This window comes from Salvia splendens, chromosome 6 (assembly GCF_004379255.2).
Source record: "Salvia splendens isolate huo1 chromosome 6, SspV2, whole genome shotgun sequence".
Taxonomy (NCBI): domain Eukaryota; kingdom Viridiplantae; phylum Streptophyta; class Magnoliopsida; order Lamiales; family Lamiaceae; genus Salvia; species Salvia splendens.
Window position 1 is genome coordinate 6,182,271 of NC_056037.1, and position 13,553 is coordinate 6,195,823.

Here is a 13,553-nt window from a genome sequence, read left to right on the forward strand (position 1 = left end):
AACTCTTTGGTTGTGCCGAACTGAACTCTTTAGTCATGCCGAACTGATACTCTTTCTTGGGCTTTAGGCTGATGGGCTTTACTGCTGTTGGGCTTGTTTAGTACGTACTCCATCAGGATGCACTATTTTATGGAGTATTTTTTATTTATTGAAAATAATACTAGTACGTTTTTATTTGATCATTTTCATCAACGACTATATATACATGTGAAATTCATTAAACTAGTAAATTGTTCTTGTTGTCACCAAACATTCGTAGTATGTAAATTTCATAATAATAACGACAAATAAGAACTAAATTACTCATATCTTAACACTAATTACTAGTTTTTGAATAATGTTTCTTTAGCATAATCAAGCTAGTAAAGAGATGAGAATACAATGACCTATTTTAAAATATATTCAGATATAATAATAAAACAAAAAATAAGGAAAATGGCAAATTCAAGAAAGATAGATTTATTTGGTAAGAATCCAACTACCTACCTCTATCTCTACTCAAACCGCGTAAACTTCACCTCTCCATCTCTCCCTAGAGTCTTGATTAGCATACAAACACAGTAGGAAATTTTCCATATTTACATTGCATTTCATTATGCTGCCGTTCAAACGGGCCAAATTCTTGGTAACTTTCAAACCCTCTCGAATTCTCTCCTTTATTCCTTCAACTACATTTGTCAAATTCACACACCAAGAAAAAGTTCGTTCTTTTGTCGAAGGTTTGACGATAAAAATTCTCAACTCTTTGTTATAAAAAGCCAAGCCATTGCACCACTTTCATCACATCACATTACAAGCTTACCCTTGAAAACAAGTTTGTTTTTTTCAGTGAGATTTTGTTTTTATTTTGTGGGCTGCTGTTATTATTCCCTCTCTGTGTTTCAGTTTGTTTCATTGGCAGAGACAAGCATTTGGAGGGTTGGGATTGTACGAAAGAGGAGAGAGAAAGTTAAGGAGAATGATGGAAATGAATGGTGAAAAAGGTGTTGTTGATTTTGAGGAAAATTATGGTGTTGAGGATCAGGCCATCACACCATGGACTGTTTCTGTTGCTAGGTGATGCCAAAATCTTCTATTTTCTTGAACAAATCTTGACTGTTTTGTTGCCTAGTTATTTATGGTTAGTCTGATAATTTTGGTTACAGGGTAATGTTGGTCTGAGTTATGAATGATTTGCTCATCTTTCATGACTACTTAATCTGATGATTCTTATCATAAAAAAACAATTTTTCTGCAAAATTAAAGAACATGTGCAAGATATTTTTAGGCAACTATGTTATGATCGGAAATATGATGCTTAGTGACATATATAGTTGCAGCTATCAGCTATGTTGTGTTTCTTACATATATATTGTCCGATACTATAAGCTAAACGCGAGATCAGAGCACACAATTTTCATAGTTGTTTTCTGATAATAGTTCTTTGTAAAATTTATTTTCAGTGGGTATAGTTTAATGCGTGATCCACGCCACAACAAAGGGGTCGCCTTCACTGAAAAGGAAAGAAACGCGCATTACCTAACAGGGCTGCTGCCTCCGGCAGTTTTCTCTCAGGAGCTCCAGGTAAGTGGAGATCGATGGAGCTTCGTTTACTTCTCTTTCAGCAAAGAATCAGCTTCAGTTAACACATGTTTATCAGGAAAAACGGTTGATGAAAATTCTGCGAGAATATGAAGTGCCACTGCAGAGATACATGGCCATGATGGATCTCCAGGTGAGATTTCTCTTGATAAAGAACAATCTCAAATTCCATTTCCACAACATCATTTTAGACCACCCTTTTATGTCGTTCGTGTTCAACATAAAAAATCAGATACATCTTGATTGTATAAAGTTGTACTTAATAGTATCGATGTAAGCTTATTTTCTGCATCCCAAACTCACCAGGAGAGAAATGAAAAGCTGTTCTACAAGCTTCTCATAGACAATGTCGAAGAACTTCTACCCGTGGTCTACACTCCTACAGTTGGTGAGGCCTGCCAGAAGTATGGTAGCATCTTCCGTCGTCCACAGGGTCTCTACATCAGCTTGAAAGAGAAGTATACTCTCTCTCTCTCTCTGACTTCCTCTTTTCTCACCCCACATATATGAATGTGATTTACCTATAATAGTTTAAGGTCCTTATCTGATGCTAAGTTAACTTCTTATAGGGGAAGGATTCTTGAAGTGTTGAAAAACTGGCCCGAGAAATCTATCCAAGTTATCGTGGTAACGGATGGTGAGCGCATTTTAGGGCTTGGAGATCTTGGTTGCCAGGTAAGTCTGATGATTTCTCTAAGCGGAAAATGCATCTTTGATCACGTCTAATTTGAGTAAACGACGTTTGACTAAAATTGTGTCTCGAACTTCTTGAAACCAGAGTTAATACATAAATTCTTGTTCCTGCGACAGTGTTGATGAAGAAAATTTACAGTTCAACTCATTTTAAGTTACTTGATACTATTGCAGGGGATGGGGATTCCTGTTGGGAAACTTTCTCTGTACACGGCCCTTGGTGGAGTTCGTCCCTCAGCTGTAAGGACATCGATTTTATCCCATTTTTCTTTCTCATAACAATATCTATTTATTCTTATTAGATGTTATAAGAAGTAGTACATAACTACACATTTATTAGCTTTTCACTTAGTTCTTGCCATTTTCTAACTTTCCTAAACCAAACCAATACATACTGATGCAGATATCGCCTTATTCGTTCAATTTTATCCAATTTAATCACTTTGCACCACATGTATTTTATCAGCATGTTTACATACACGTGATGAAAATTGAATTAGTAGAAATAGAGGATCTCATATGTATAACTGCCTTACTGTCTACTTTGACTGGAGACAGTGCTTGCCCATTACCATTGATGTCGGCACAAACAACCAGAAGCTGTTAGACGATGAATTCTACATTGGTCTGAAGCAGAAAAGAGCAACTGGACAGGTCTCTTTTTTCTAGTGCACTAATATTACTTAGTTATTTCATTCATATGAATCAAATCTATTCAAGCAAGTTTGGTATTGGCCTTTTAATCTTCTAGTTTCTCGTACAGGAATACTATGAACTTCTAGAAGAGTTCATGTGCGCGGTTAAACAGAACTACGGGGAGAAGGTCTTGATACAGGTACTAATTTTCAACAACATCACATCCGTTTTTTCCCACCAGTTTTCAATTTACTCTTTTCTGCAGTAGTATTTTCCTTCAACTGAAATCTTATCATATCTCTCTAGTTTGAAGATTTTGCAAACCACAATGCCTTTGAACTACTTGCCAAATACCGAACTAGTCATCTCGTATTCAATGACGATATCCAGGTAGATACGCTTACCTTTTACCATTATAAATATATTAAAGTTTCTAGTATTATGGGGAACAAACTTCATAGTCGTTTTGCATTGTCTAGGGTACAGCCTCTGTGGTTCTTGCCGGGCTCGTTGCAGCCTTGAAACTAGTTGGTGGAACTCTAGCAGATCACAGGTTCTTATTCTTGGGTGCTGGTGAGGTAAAGCCTAATTTCTTTGATCAAGTGACTTTCTTTTTTGAGGAGATGTGATTCTTACATATCAATAAATGAAACTTTCATCTTCTAACCCTGCTTCTGTTTTCTGGTTTCTTGAAGGCTGGGACTGGTATAGCTGAACTTATAGCTCTCGAGATATCCAAAAAGGTAACGAACTGATACATCATCAAATTTGGAACGTTTTTTTTTGCTAGAACACGATGTTTGATTGGAGTTTGTTTGTAGACCAATACTCCACTGGAAGAGGCCAGGAAGAAAATTTGGCTGGTGGATTCCAAGGTATATACTGCCATTTTCTTGGTGTTTTCTTGCTTATCTCGCCTAAGGGCTAACCCTAAACGTGGTCTGGTGTACAACAGGGGCTGATTGTCAGTTCTCGAAGAGAGTCTCTGCAGCATTTCAAGAAGCCTTGGGCACACGAGCACGAACCAGTGAAGGAACTATTGGCTGCTGTTAAGGTGGGGAGAGCTCTCTTTTAATGTTGCTCTTGATGATGAGATCTTTGTGATTGGTAACTGTAGGTTTTGTGTTGTGTTTTTCAGGCAATCAAGCCGACTGTCTTGATAGGGACTTCGAGTGTTGGAAAAGCTTTCACTAAGGAAGTAGTTGAGGCCATGGCATCCATGAACGAGGTTTAATTTCTTCACTTCTCTTTTCTTCTCTCTCACAAAAGTGCCAGTGCTGAATTCGTTTCATGTTGCAGAAACCTCTCATACTTGCCCTGTCAAATCCGACCTCTCAATCAGAATGCACTGCTGAAGAAGCTTACAAATGGAGTGAGGTATATGGACTTTTTTGTCTGCATAATATATCAAATGTTCGATCATATGTATTAGCCAAAGTAAACGCCATTGTTGGATATTCTTGCTGAAATCTTGCATCGCTCTTGCAGGGGCGCGCCATATTTGCTAGTGGAAGCCCGTTCGATTCTGTAGAGTACAATGGGAAACTTTTCGTCCCTGGCCAGGCGAACAACGCTTACATATTCCCTGGGTTTGGTTTAGGTTTGATCATGTCCGGGACGATAAGGATACACGATGACTTGCTATTAGCAGCCTGTGAGTCTTCGTAAAAACTCAACCCTTTGTTTGCATTACAATATTTTCAGTCAGCTGATCTTGGTCTCTTGCCTTTTACCTGCAGCTGAAGCTTTGGCAGCTCAAGTGACGGAGGAGAACTACGCAAAAGGACTGATATACCCCCCGTTCACGAATATTAGGAAGATCTCAGCTCATATTGCAGCTACTGTAGCTGCCAAGGCATACGAACTTGGTAAGTCCTTTACTGGGAAATGACTCTCACATCGTGTTTCGTTTCACCAATACATTATAACTCTTAGCTATCGACACAAAACCTTGGTAATAACTAAAATGCCCTTGTAGGTTTGGCTTCTCGTCTTCCCCGACCCGCAGATCTTGTCAAGTTTGCAGAGAGCTGTATGTACACCCCAGTCTACGGAAGCTATCGCTAATCAAATCCTAAATTTGGCCTTCCATCTCCTATTTTTTTGTAATTCTTTCTCATATTGGATTGTTAGTAATCTTGGTTTTTACTCTTATGTACTGATTCTAGATTAGTAAATGTCAAAGTACTTTGATTTTTTGTGTAGCATCTTGAATCATATAAACACTTCATCAATTTGTCTTAAAAGCTAGAACTTCTTACAAGAACAAAAATTTCATTAATTTAAAAAGTTCACAGCATTAATTTTCCAAAATTGTACGATAAAAATAAAAAAACCAAATATGTTGTGCTAGGAAGAAAAGTAAACTCACAAGTCACTATATTTATGCGAAAGAATTTAAGCGTCTGAGCCTCAAAACTGTAGGAGTATGTAATAAGCAAGTCAAGACAACGAAATATATATATGCACGGCAGATACGCAAATGAAAATAAATTATATCACTAAAACCTATTCAGTATAAATATGCATAGGGTTGTGATCCATTGAGATTTTTTAACCTAATTGAGATGCATTATCAACCACTCATTTTTATTAAATGAGTGGTCCAGAATTTACCATATGGAACATATTTTTAGATTAATTAATTATGAAATGGGAGAATAGTAATTTCATGGTGCATTTTATTCAATAAATATTTTTTAAAATTTTAATTTTTAAATTTTTTTTGTCAATTACATATACAATTCATGTCAACTATGTGTACAATCCATATCAACTACACACATATAATGTCAACTACATATACAATTCATGTCAACTATAAGTTGTTGACATTTGATGTGCAGGCTATTGACGATAATAGCCCCGAGTTGACATAATCTCCTTGCAGTTGACTTTTTGAAAATGTTGTGGATGAGTGGCTAAAAATGCATTGCAATTCTCAATTAAGCTAAAAAATCTCAACCTAACAGGACCATGCATATGTATGTATCACAATCTATAAATTCCATGATTCCATCTACACACCATCATCCAAAGTTGTCCAAACCCCTTTTCCTGTAAACCATCATAGTGTATAACATATAGGTGTTTATCTGCATGAAAGATTTGACGATGGATGCAAGAGTCGGAGTCTAATACCTCACCAGGAAATACCCAATTTCCACACAACAGAGCTGTTTCTAGAGCGTCTCGTCCACCACTTGTGAACTCCTTAGCCCCCAGAATGCCTGAGGCCTCATTTTCTTCTTTGTAGCGGAGAAGTACCAACCCATTTGGGTTCCACACATTATGCATTCAGCAACTGACCATGCGTAACTGCAGCCACAAAAAATAAAGCAGATAGTATCACAACAAATGCACAAAAACTTCATGATTTATACGTTGAGGATTTAGATACTAAAACTGCTAAGAACTTGGTATATAATTGAAATTTTAAACATAAAGTTAAAATAGTAATGTGTTCTAGATGAAAATTGAAGAAATATCAGCACTTTAGCTTACTAAATGTCGCATAAAATATTCAGATCCAAAGTGAAAAATTGGGTATAGTTGTTTTCATTTTACATCGTATAACTGAAATAAGTGAGAAAAACACATGGTTTTTGCAGCAAAAAAAAGTACTTGTACACATTATGGTAAATGAATTTTTACCCTGGAAACCAGCTATATTCTTTTGCTGGAGGCCCTGTGACTGCTATTCCATCCGTCCTGGTGAGAGTAATCACCTCATGCACGTAACCACCCGGATTGGCATAAGCACCAAGTGGACCATCACTAGACATCACTACCATGTTACTTCTCTTTGCAATGAGAGTCTACAAATAGCATAAACAACGTCATCTTGTCTGAACAAGGGCCTCTAATTCACATAAAACAACTATCAAGACATACTTTCCAAAATTACCTGACAAGTTTTACAACAAATTTTATCAAAACTTTCGAGCAACTCAATCTCTTTCCGCAGTCTATAAGTTGTTCCATCAATCTCCAGGAGTTCTTGCCTTGCTGTATCAGATATTGGAATTTTACTAGCAATATGGAATGAAAGAAGATCTGGTTTAATCACAAGGCTGTCCAAATTTGGGGATTTAACAACCTCTTTCCAGCGATCTGCAAATATTAAAATCCAAACAATTCAATTTCTTAAAGACTATCTTTCTACCCCCAAGAGTATAGATCACCACTCTTAGTTTTTGTTAATATAACAAAATATTACTCCCGCCGCCTGCTGCTATTGCCTATGCAGAGTACATGTACTAAAACTCAAGACCACCTTACCTGCTGCCTTCCTCGCAAGTACATAGGAGTCATACATGCGATAGACCCAACTGGGCCAGAAGGCTCTTGGAACATCATGAAATCGGGCTATGGAGTGCTTTCCCCATCCTACCCTGTTAGAAGGTTGCTTGTATGAAAACAACATCTTCCCAACTCCAGGACTGTCACCAGCCTTCTGTTTGTCGAGTCCTAACGGTACTGGTCTTGTATAGTTGTCCAACGGAGATCTTTCTGATTGGCATTCATAAAATTCCCCAGATCTTTCATCGTCGCTACTTATGGATTCATCATATACCTCAGAACTATGAGAAGATACAAGAGCATATTGATGTGGCCTTCTTTCTGTTGCTGAAAGTTCACTTTCATAACTTCCATCTGACATCACATCAGAATCATTTCCTTCCTCACAGCTGTGACGAGTAGATGACATACTATTTGCCTGAGAATTTCTTAACGGAGCCAGTTTACCAACAACTTCCCGTGGTGTTCTTAATGGCACATCTTCCTGAATGATATGAACCTCTCCACAAAGCTGTTTTGGAAACAGCAGCATAATAGAAAGTTAATAGCAAGAAGACAAACATAACTTAATAGTACGCACCGATCCTTCTACATCAATCCAACGATGCTTCAGGCGAAAGCGCTGCTGTCCACGGGCAACAATATTTACAGAGCCATCTTCCAGCCTCCTATATTGCCGAATCTGTTATCAAGCTAGTTAGAATTATTCAAAAAATAAAACCAATAAATAAAACTAGACTGAAGGTCTCTACTATGCTTATAAACTGATACTCCTATAAGAAATTGATAGCCTATGTTGTGACAGCTGCTCAGCACAATACTATGAGTCGATTGCAATAATCTACAAGAAGCACTTAGAGCACATATTTAAGTGTAATAAAAGATTACAAAATGTTGATTTCATTAGGCAAGCACCAGGAGAGGAATGACAGGCAATTAAAGAGAAACTATATACTCCTACTACATAAACTTGAGAAACACTCCTATTAACTAAGACCAGCTAACGGTGTGTGTTTGACTTGAGCTTTTACTCAGCCCATTTGGTTTTAAGAAAAATTACACAACTTTCCTCTTTCTTAATTACTAGTAGTACTAGATAAAAATATCCCCATTCACTCCAAAATGTGACTGCTGCTTCTTAATCTTCTTTTACATTTAGAAATAGGTTCCTCACATTCTCCTTCATGGCTGATCAAAACAAAAAATATCCAAAATAACTAATCAAAAGAATATGACCTATTACTCCCTTCATCCCACAATAAGAGTCTTATTTTGCCATTTCGATCCATCCCACAATAAAGGTTATATTTCACTTTTACCATAAATGATAGGTAGGTCTCACATTTCACCAACTTATGTCACTCGCATCTTATCATAAACCTAATATATTAGTATAAGTGAGACCTCTATTCCACTAACTTATTCAACCCCACTTTTCTCTACCTTTCTTAAAACTCATGTCATAACTAAATAGGACTCTTATTGCGGGACGAAAGGAGTAATAGAAACAAAATGATTCAATCCTCTCGTTTTAAATAAAAACACATTATGAAAAAATAGAGCAAGTATATAAGTTGAATGTTAGAGTCTTAGAGAGAGAGTATTTTGAGCAATTCCTTGCTCCAAATGGTGGAGAAATGAAATTTAACCGAATGAATGCATTAATTATCTGATATCAACTACAATGCCGAAGCCACTATTTACAGTGGAGAAATAACAACTTCAAAAGCAAATCCTATCCTATGAAACAAACCACAATAAGCATTAAAAGCAACTTGACAAAAACTAGGAAATCCTAACAGATAACAATAGTTCAGATGTAGTAATTTTGAAGATAAGATGGTTTCTTGATGGAGCGAGTGGGGCGAGCTGTGGTTGGCTGAGTCAAAACAGTTGGAAAACTAGTGGTGGCATCAATCATTGCTGTTGAAACAGGAGTTGTGGAGTGAATAGGAGACATGCCCTGCTGCTATGGAGAAGAAGTAGGAGACGAAATTGTAACATTGAAACTAAAGATCGATTTAAATCATGAATAATACCTCCTGGTCAAGTATGCCGTCTGCCCACTCTGATCGCATTTCATCAATTTCACTTGTAGAATAACTGCGTCCGGTAAACTATAAAATGCACACATGCATCTAATGTATTAATCAAACTACCTAGTAATTAATTTGCAATATAAAACATGAAAAACTTGCCGACTTAGTGTGTGCCTTTTGCATATCAAATCCATGTAGTATTTCTCCTTTTACTTATTCTAATTAGAGCAAGAAGATTTATCCACTGCATAGAAGGAGAGGATTTAAGTCACTGACAAATATACCAAATTTCAAATCAGTAGACTTATGCTTGAAAGAAATGTCTGAGAGACATCTGCCTAAAAATGAATTTTATCCTAGTATAACTAATTTTCATAACTGTGGGTTCAGGTCATAATCATATAATGTGTTTAACTTTAGTAAAGTGACATTTAGTTTCTGGATGATAGAAGTATTTGATAATAAGCCAAGAAAGCTCACAAAAGTATAAGATGTGAAGAACTCTAAGCAAAGCTCACAAAAATATAAGATGAGAATAACTCTATGCACGTTACTGTACCATTGTTTGTAGAGAAATTGAACCAGGATATCTACAAGTTCTGATGATTTCTCTCATATACTGCATTATGTAGAATCCACATTGCTTCGAATCCGGTTGACGAGGAGCCTATGTTATAAATCATGCATTAGTGCGGCTAATAGAATAGTACAATGAAAACTAGGTATTCTTGTCTACAATTCAAAGATAAAAATATACTTTTACAACCACCCAAGTTGGAGATTTTGTGTCATTCTCTCCTTTGGATGAACTAAACATCGACAAGGCGCTGCATGGATTTACAAATTTGAGAAAAATTAGTATATCATTAACTAACTAAATAAAAGTGCAGGAAAGTTTTAACAAAACTTACTCATCCACAGCATCTTTCCAAGCATTATCATGAATGCGATGGCTAAGAGGATCAAACAAAAAAACAGTCTTGGTGTAGGGTTCGATGACCATTAGAATCCAATGGAAACTACAAAATGATTTGCAACACTCAAATTATAAATATCCAAATGAATGTGAAAGTGAACGGTAATCAGGGGTGTGGCCAGAGGAGGGCCGGTGTAAGGTAAAGTCCCCCCAAACCGATTTTTGTTTACTGTACCCATATAAATTTGAAAATGTACTCTGATACCTTACTTACCCTACATTACACGGTGCCAACACAAGTTGATCTGCTGATGCACAAATCAACCTATCAGCTAAAGAACAGGCTCTTTGGTTTCTGGTTGACGATGTTTTCTTTTTTCATCTCCTTGTGAAGGTACCTACCAATATCACCAACAAATTAGACAATAGGAGTATAATACATGCAATAGTACCTACACTACTAGTCCGATCAAGTCAAGAAAAGACTTACCATATGTAGGAAATTATACAGCAATCTGAAATTGGCTCTAGTAGACAAAATTTGTTGACATCCTCAAGAAATATAAAAATCTTATATTTTTTGCCAAACACATCATCATGCAACATCATTGAAAGATTAATCTTTTCATGAATTAGCTCGAAATAGGACTGCAACAACTCCAACTTTTTAGATGAACATAGCGATCCGATTGGCATTTCCTAAAACAATAATTAGATGTGAAAATTAAATTTAATCTACAATACTATGATAGAAAGATATATACAAACGAATTTGAAACACGTAGATGTGGCTGTCAGGTCTGTGAATAAGGGATTCTATGATTCCTTCGAGTTTTTTTAGGTGAGTATCCTGATCCCGAATTGCTCTCTGTTCGGACTCATCTGTTTTGCATCTCATCTCTTCAGGACTGAGATACAATATTTCCATGTCAATTTGCTTAATTTTTCTTCGAGTCCTTTTTCTTCCACCAGCTGATTAAACATATTTCACATTAGTAGATGATCCATAGAACTATACAACACACTGAGTCAAGGAAAATAAACCTGTAAGAATATTGGAATTTGCAAAGGAAAAACAACTACTCATATGTATGAGGTATTGTATTTTCTCTCACTTTGTCTCACTGGTGCACGAGATGATGGTGATTGCAATTTTTCCTTCCTCTGTTAAATGTTTATCTCCATCCTACTTTCATCTCCATCCTTTTCATCATAAGTGACGATTTTTGTACGTTTCTTTTCATGAAACCCTTTCTTTCGACCAACTGAATAAGCATAGACTGTATTAGTACAGAAGCTAAAGCACTATATAATCCACTATTTAAGAGAAGGTAAGAAACACTGGAAAGAGAAAACAACAAATAAGATATAATCGACCTGAATAAACATATAATACTATCACTATATTATCCACAATGTGTGAGCATTTAGAAGAAAAAGACACCACAATTCATATCATGAATGCCGTACTCAAGAATCCGACTGTTACCAACTCAAAATCGATGCTATGACAAAGGAGTAATCAGCAATTAAAGAAGACTCAAAGGGCTAATGAGCTGACGAGCAGTGCGGATTAAGACGGTTATGATTTGTTCATACGATAGTCATGTCATACTAATAATTTCACATCTAGTGAAAGGTAATGCCATGTTATACTAACAAAGAGAAACACACATACACACAATACGCAGACTCGGATAATATCTTATGGCATTCATCACAAAATTTACAATTAATTGAAAATGCTCCAATTCCGGGATGTATGATTTCAAATTTAAACAATAAGCACTACAATTTTACATACGAGAATGCAAAAAAGTCCCACCACAAATCATTTCTCAAACAAGTGCATAGTTAAGTTCTCGAGCTCGAGCGAATTCCGATTTTATGTTGATAATCTTTTACTTCCCCTTTTCTAGAAACCCTAGCTCCGCCTGCGGCACTGGTCGGCGAAATTACCGCAACGGTTGGAAGTCTACGCCCCGGTTATACAACCTCCTTCTCGTTTTTAACTCAGAAACGATAAAAATAATTTAATACTAGTACTAAAAAAAAGAAGAACTGTTACCTGGATCAAGGCGAGAAGGCGCGGCCATGGTTGGAAAGCTGGTAGCTTTTATGCGTCTTCACTCTCGGAGCTTCAGTACTTTTGTCGTTCTCTCTCTGAGAGATTCTATGTTTGCCTCTGTCCATGATAATAAATGCCCGAGTTTCCATGCTTACCTCTTCCATGATTGTTGATTGAGCTTTCTTCATTCTCTGCTCATTCTGTACTCTTTTCTTTTTCTGGTAATTTTTTCTCTATTGTTTCATCTTCAATGAATATGAATTTTTTTGGCTCTCTTTTATAGTAGTATTGGTATTAAAACTATTTCTGGAATAGTTAATGGACCTAAAACAAGTGTGAGGCCCAATCAAATATTGGGCCATATTCAGTTTAAATCCAAATACAGAAATGCACGCACAAATAGACTTGTCAATAGTAATGTTGGATTAGCCATTTTTTTAAATAAATATGTTTAAATTACTCTTAGTGGCCAGAAATCTTTTAGGATGGTGACATTATTGTAGTATTTCAGTAAGATGGACTGAATTTTATTCAACAATTAACCTTCAAATATTTTCTTTGTTTTTCATTTGTAAAAATTAGGAGTACTAGTTTTATTTTGGTTATGTGGAACAATTTCAAATGAAGTTGGTGTACATTTCCATAATAATATGCCAGTTAAGTTCTCTTTAATTAATTCTAATTATGCTTTGATAACCGCTAAAACTTGACTAAAGGTCAATGTTGGGTTACACTATAATGAATAATGATCAATGGTGCTTTTGGTGCAGCCATGCATCCAAATTTTAAATAATTGAAGCTTCTTTTAGGCCATTCAACATCAAAATATTCTGATTATAAATTGAAGAAATTTACCAATGTTAAAAGCTAACTATTGACCAACTCACTTAGATTTAAACTACTATTGTTAGTTACTTTACATCTTGCCAGAATCTCTACATTCACACATACACATAGGGCAGACAAATTTGAAATGGACGTTATGGAACTGTATTTTTTATATGTCGATTCAGATATCGAAAGATTTTTCATGCGAATATCTAGAATTTTACTGATTTTGTTATAAAAATATTGAAAAAATATTATATGAATACCCTCCAAGCTCCATGTGATTTCCTCACTAAATCAAGAATTATAGTTAGCAAAAATGGCTTAAATTCATGATGATAATGTCTGATCATATATAACTAACCAAAATTATGAAAATGAATTTCTACTATACCTAATATTTATCGTATCAGGGGAGGATAATGCCTCTACTTTGCAACTGAAAATACAATAATTTACAAAGAAGACAATCCTTTGAATATTTTGGACT

The 13,553-nt window shown here is 35.9% G+C and overlaps 2 protein-coding genes across 8 annotated transcripts; one reads left to right on the forward strand and one right to left on the reverse strand.

The window, feature by feature from the left end:
* The first annotated feature begins 492 nt into the window (after nt 1-492).
* Nucleotides 493-5,114, forward strand: LOC121809760 (NADP-dependent malic enzyme-like). Of its 4 annotated transcripts, none has more exons than XM_042210547.1 (19): nt 493-625; nt 902-1,056; nt 1,443-1,563; nt 1,640-1,714; nt 1,888-2,039; nt 2,151-2,256; nt 2,449-2,514; nt 2,833-2,928; nt 3,038-3,109; nt 3,217-3,300; nt 3,390-3,488; nt 3,606-3,653; nt 3,732-3,785; nt 3,866-3,964; nt 4,049-4,138; nt 4,210-4,287; nt 4,399-4,564; nt 4,650-4,778; nt 4,889-5,114. In XM_042210547.1, exons 1-19 carry the CDS (start codon nt 596-598, stop codon nt 4,975-4,977), a joined length of 1,809 nt encoding a protein of 602 aa, XP_042066481.1. In that variant the 5' UTR covers nt 493-595; the 3' UTR covers nt 4,978-5,114. The 4 variants fall into 4 exon arrangements, with proteins under 4 accessions (XP_042066481.1, XP_042066482.1, XP_042066483.1 ...); XM_042210548.1 differs by having other exon boundaries at nt 495-814; nt 886-1,056; XM_042210549.1 differs by having other exon boundaries at nt 495-719; nt 886-1,056.
* A 718-nt stretch (nt 5,115-5,832) lies between these two features.
* LOC121808005 lies at nt 5,833-12,492 on the reverse strand. 4 transcript variants are annotated; one of them, XM_042208339.1, is made up of 13 exons: nt 12,236-12,492; nt 11,212-11,432; nt 10,658-11,139; nt 10,442-10,565; nt 10,163-10,270; nt 10,009-10,078; nt 9,811-9,918; nt 7,793-7,894; nt 7,192-7,723; nt 6,818-7,023; nt 6,565-6,728; nt 6,052-6,228; nt 5,833-5,967 (listed from the first exon to the last, which is right to left on the reverse strand). In XM_042208339.1, the coding sequence occupies exons 5-12, from the start codon at nt 10,252-10,254 to the stop codon at nt 6,093-6,095; spliced, it is 1,410 nt and encodes a 469-aa protein (XP_042064273.1). In that variant the 5' UTR covers nt 10,255-10,270; nt 10,442-10,565; nt 10,658-11,139; nt 11,212-11,432; nt 12,236-12,492; the 3' UTR covers nt 5,833-5,967; nt 6,052-6,092. The 4 variants fall into 4 exon arrangements, with proteins under 4 accessions (XP_042064273.1, XP_042064274.1, XP_042064272.1 ...); XM_042208340.1 differs by having other exon boundaries at nt 5,833-6,228; nt 11,283-11,432; XM_042208338.1 differs by having other exon boundaries at nt 5,833-6,228.
* Between the last annotated feature and the right edge of the window lie 1,061 nt (nt 12,493-13,553).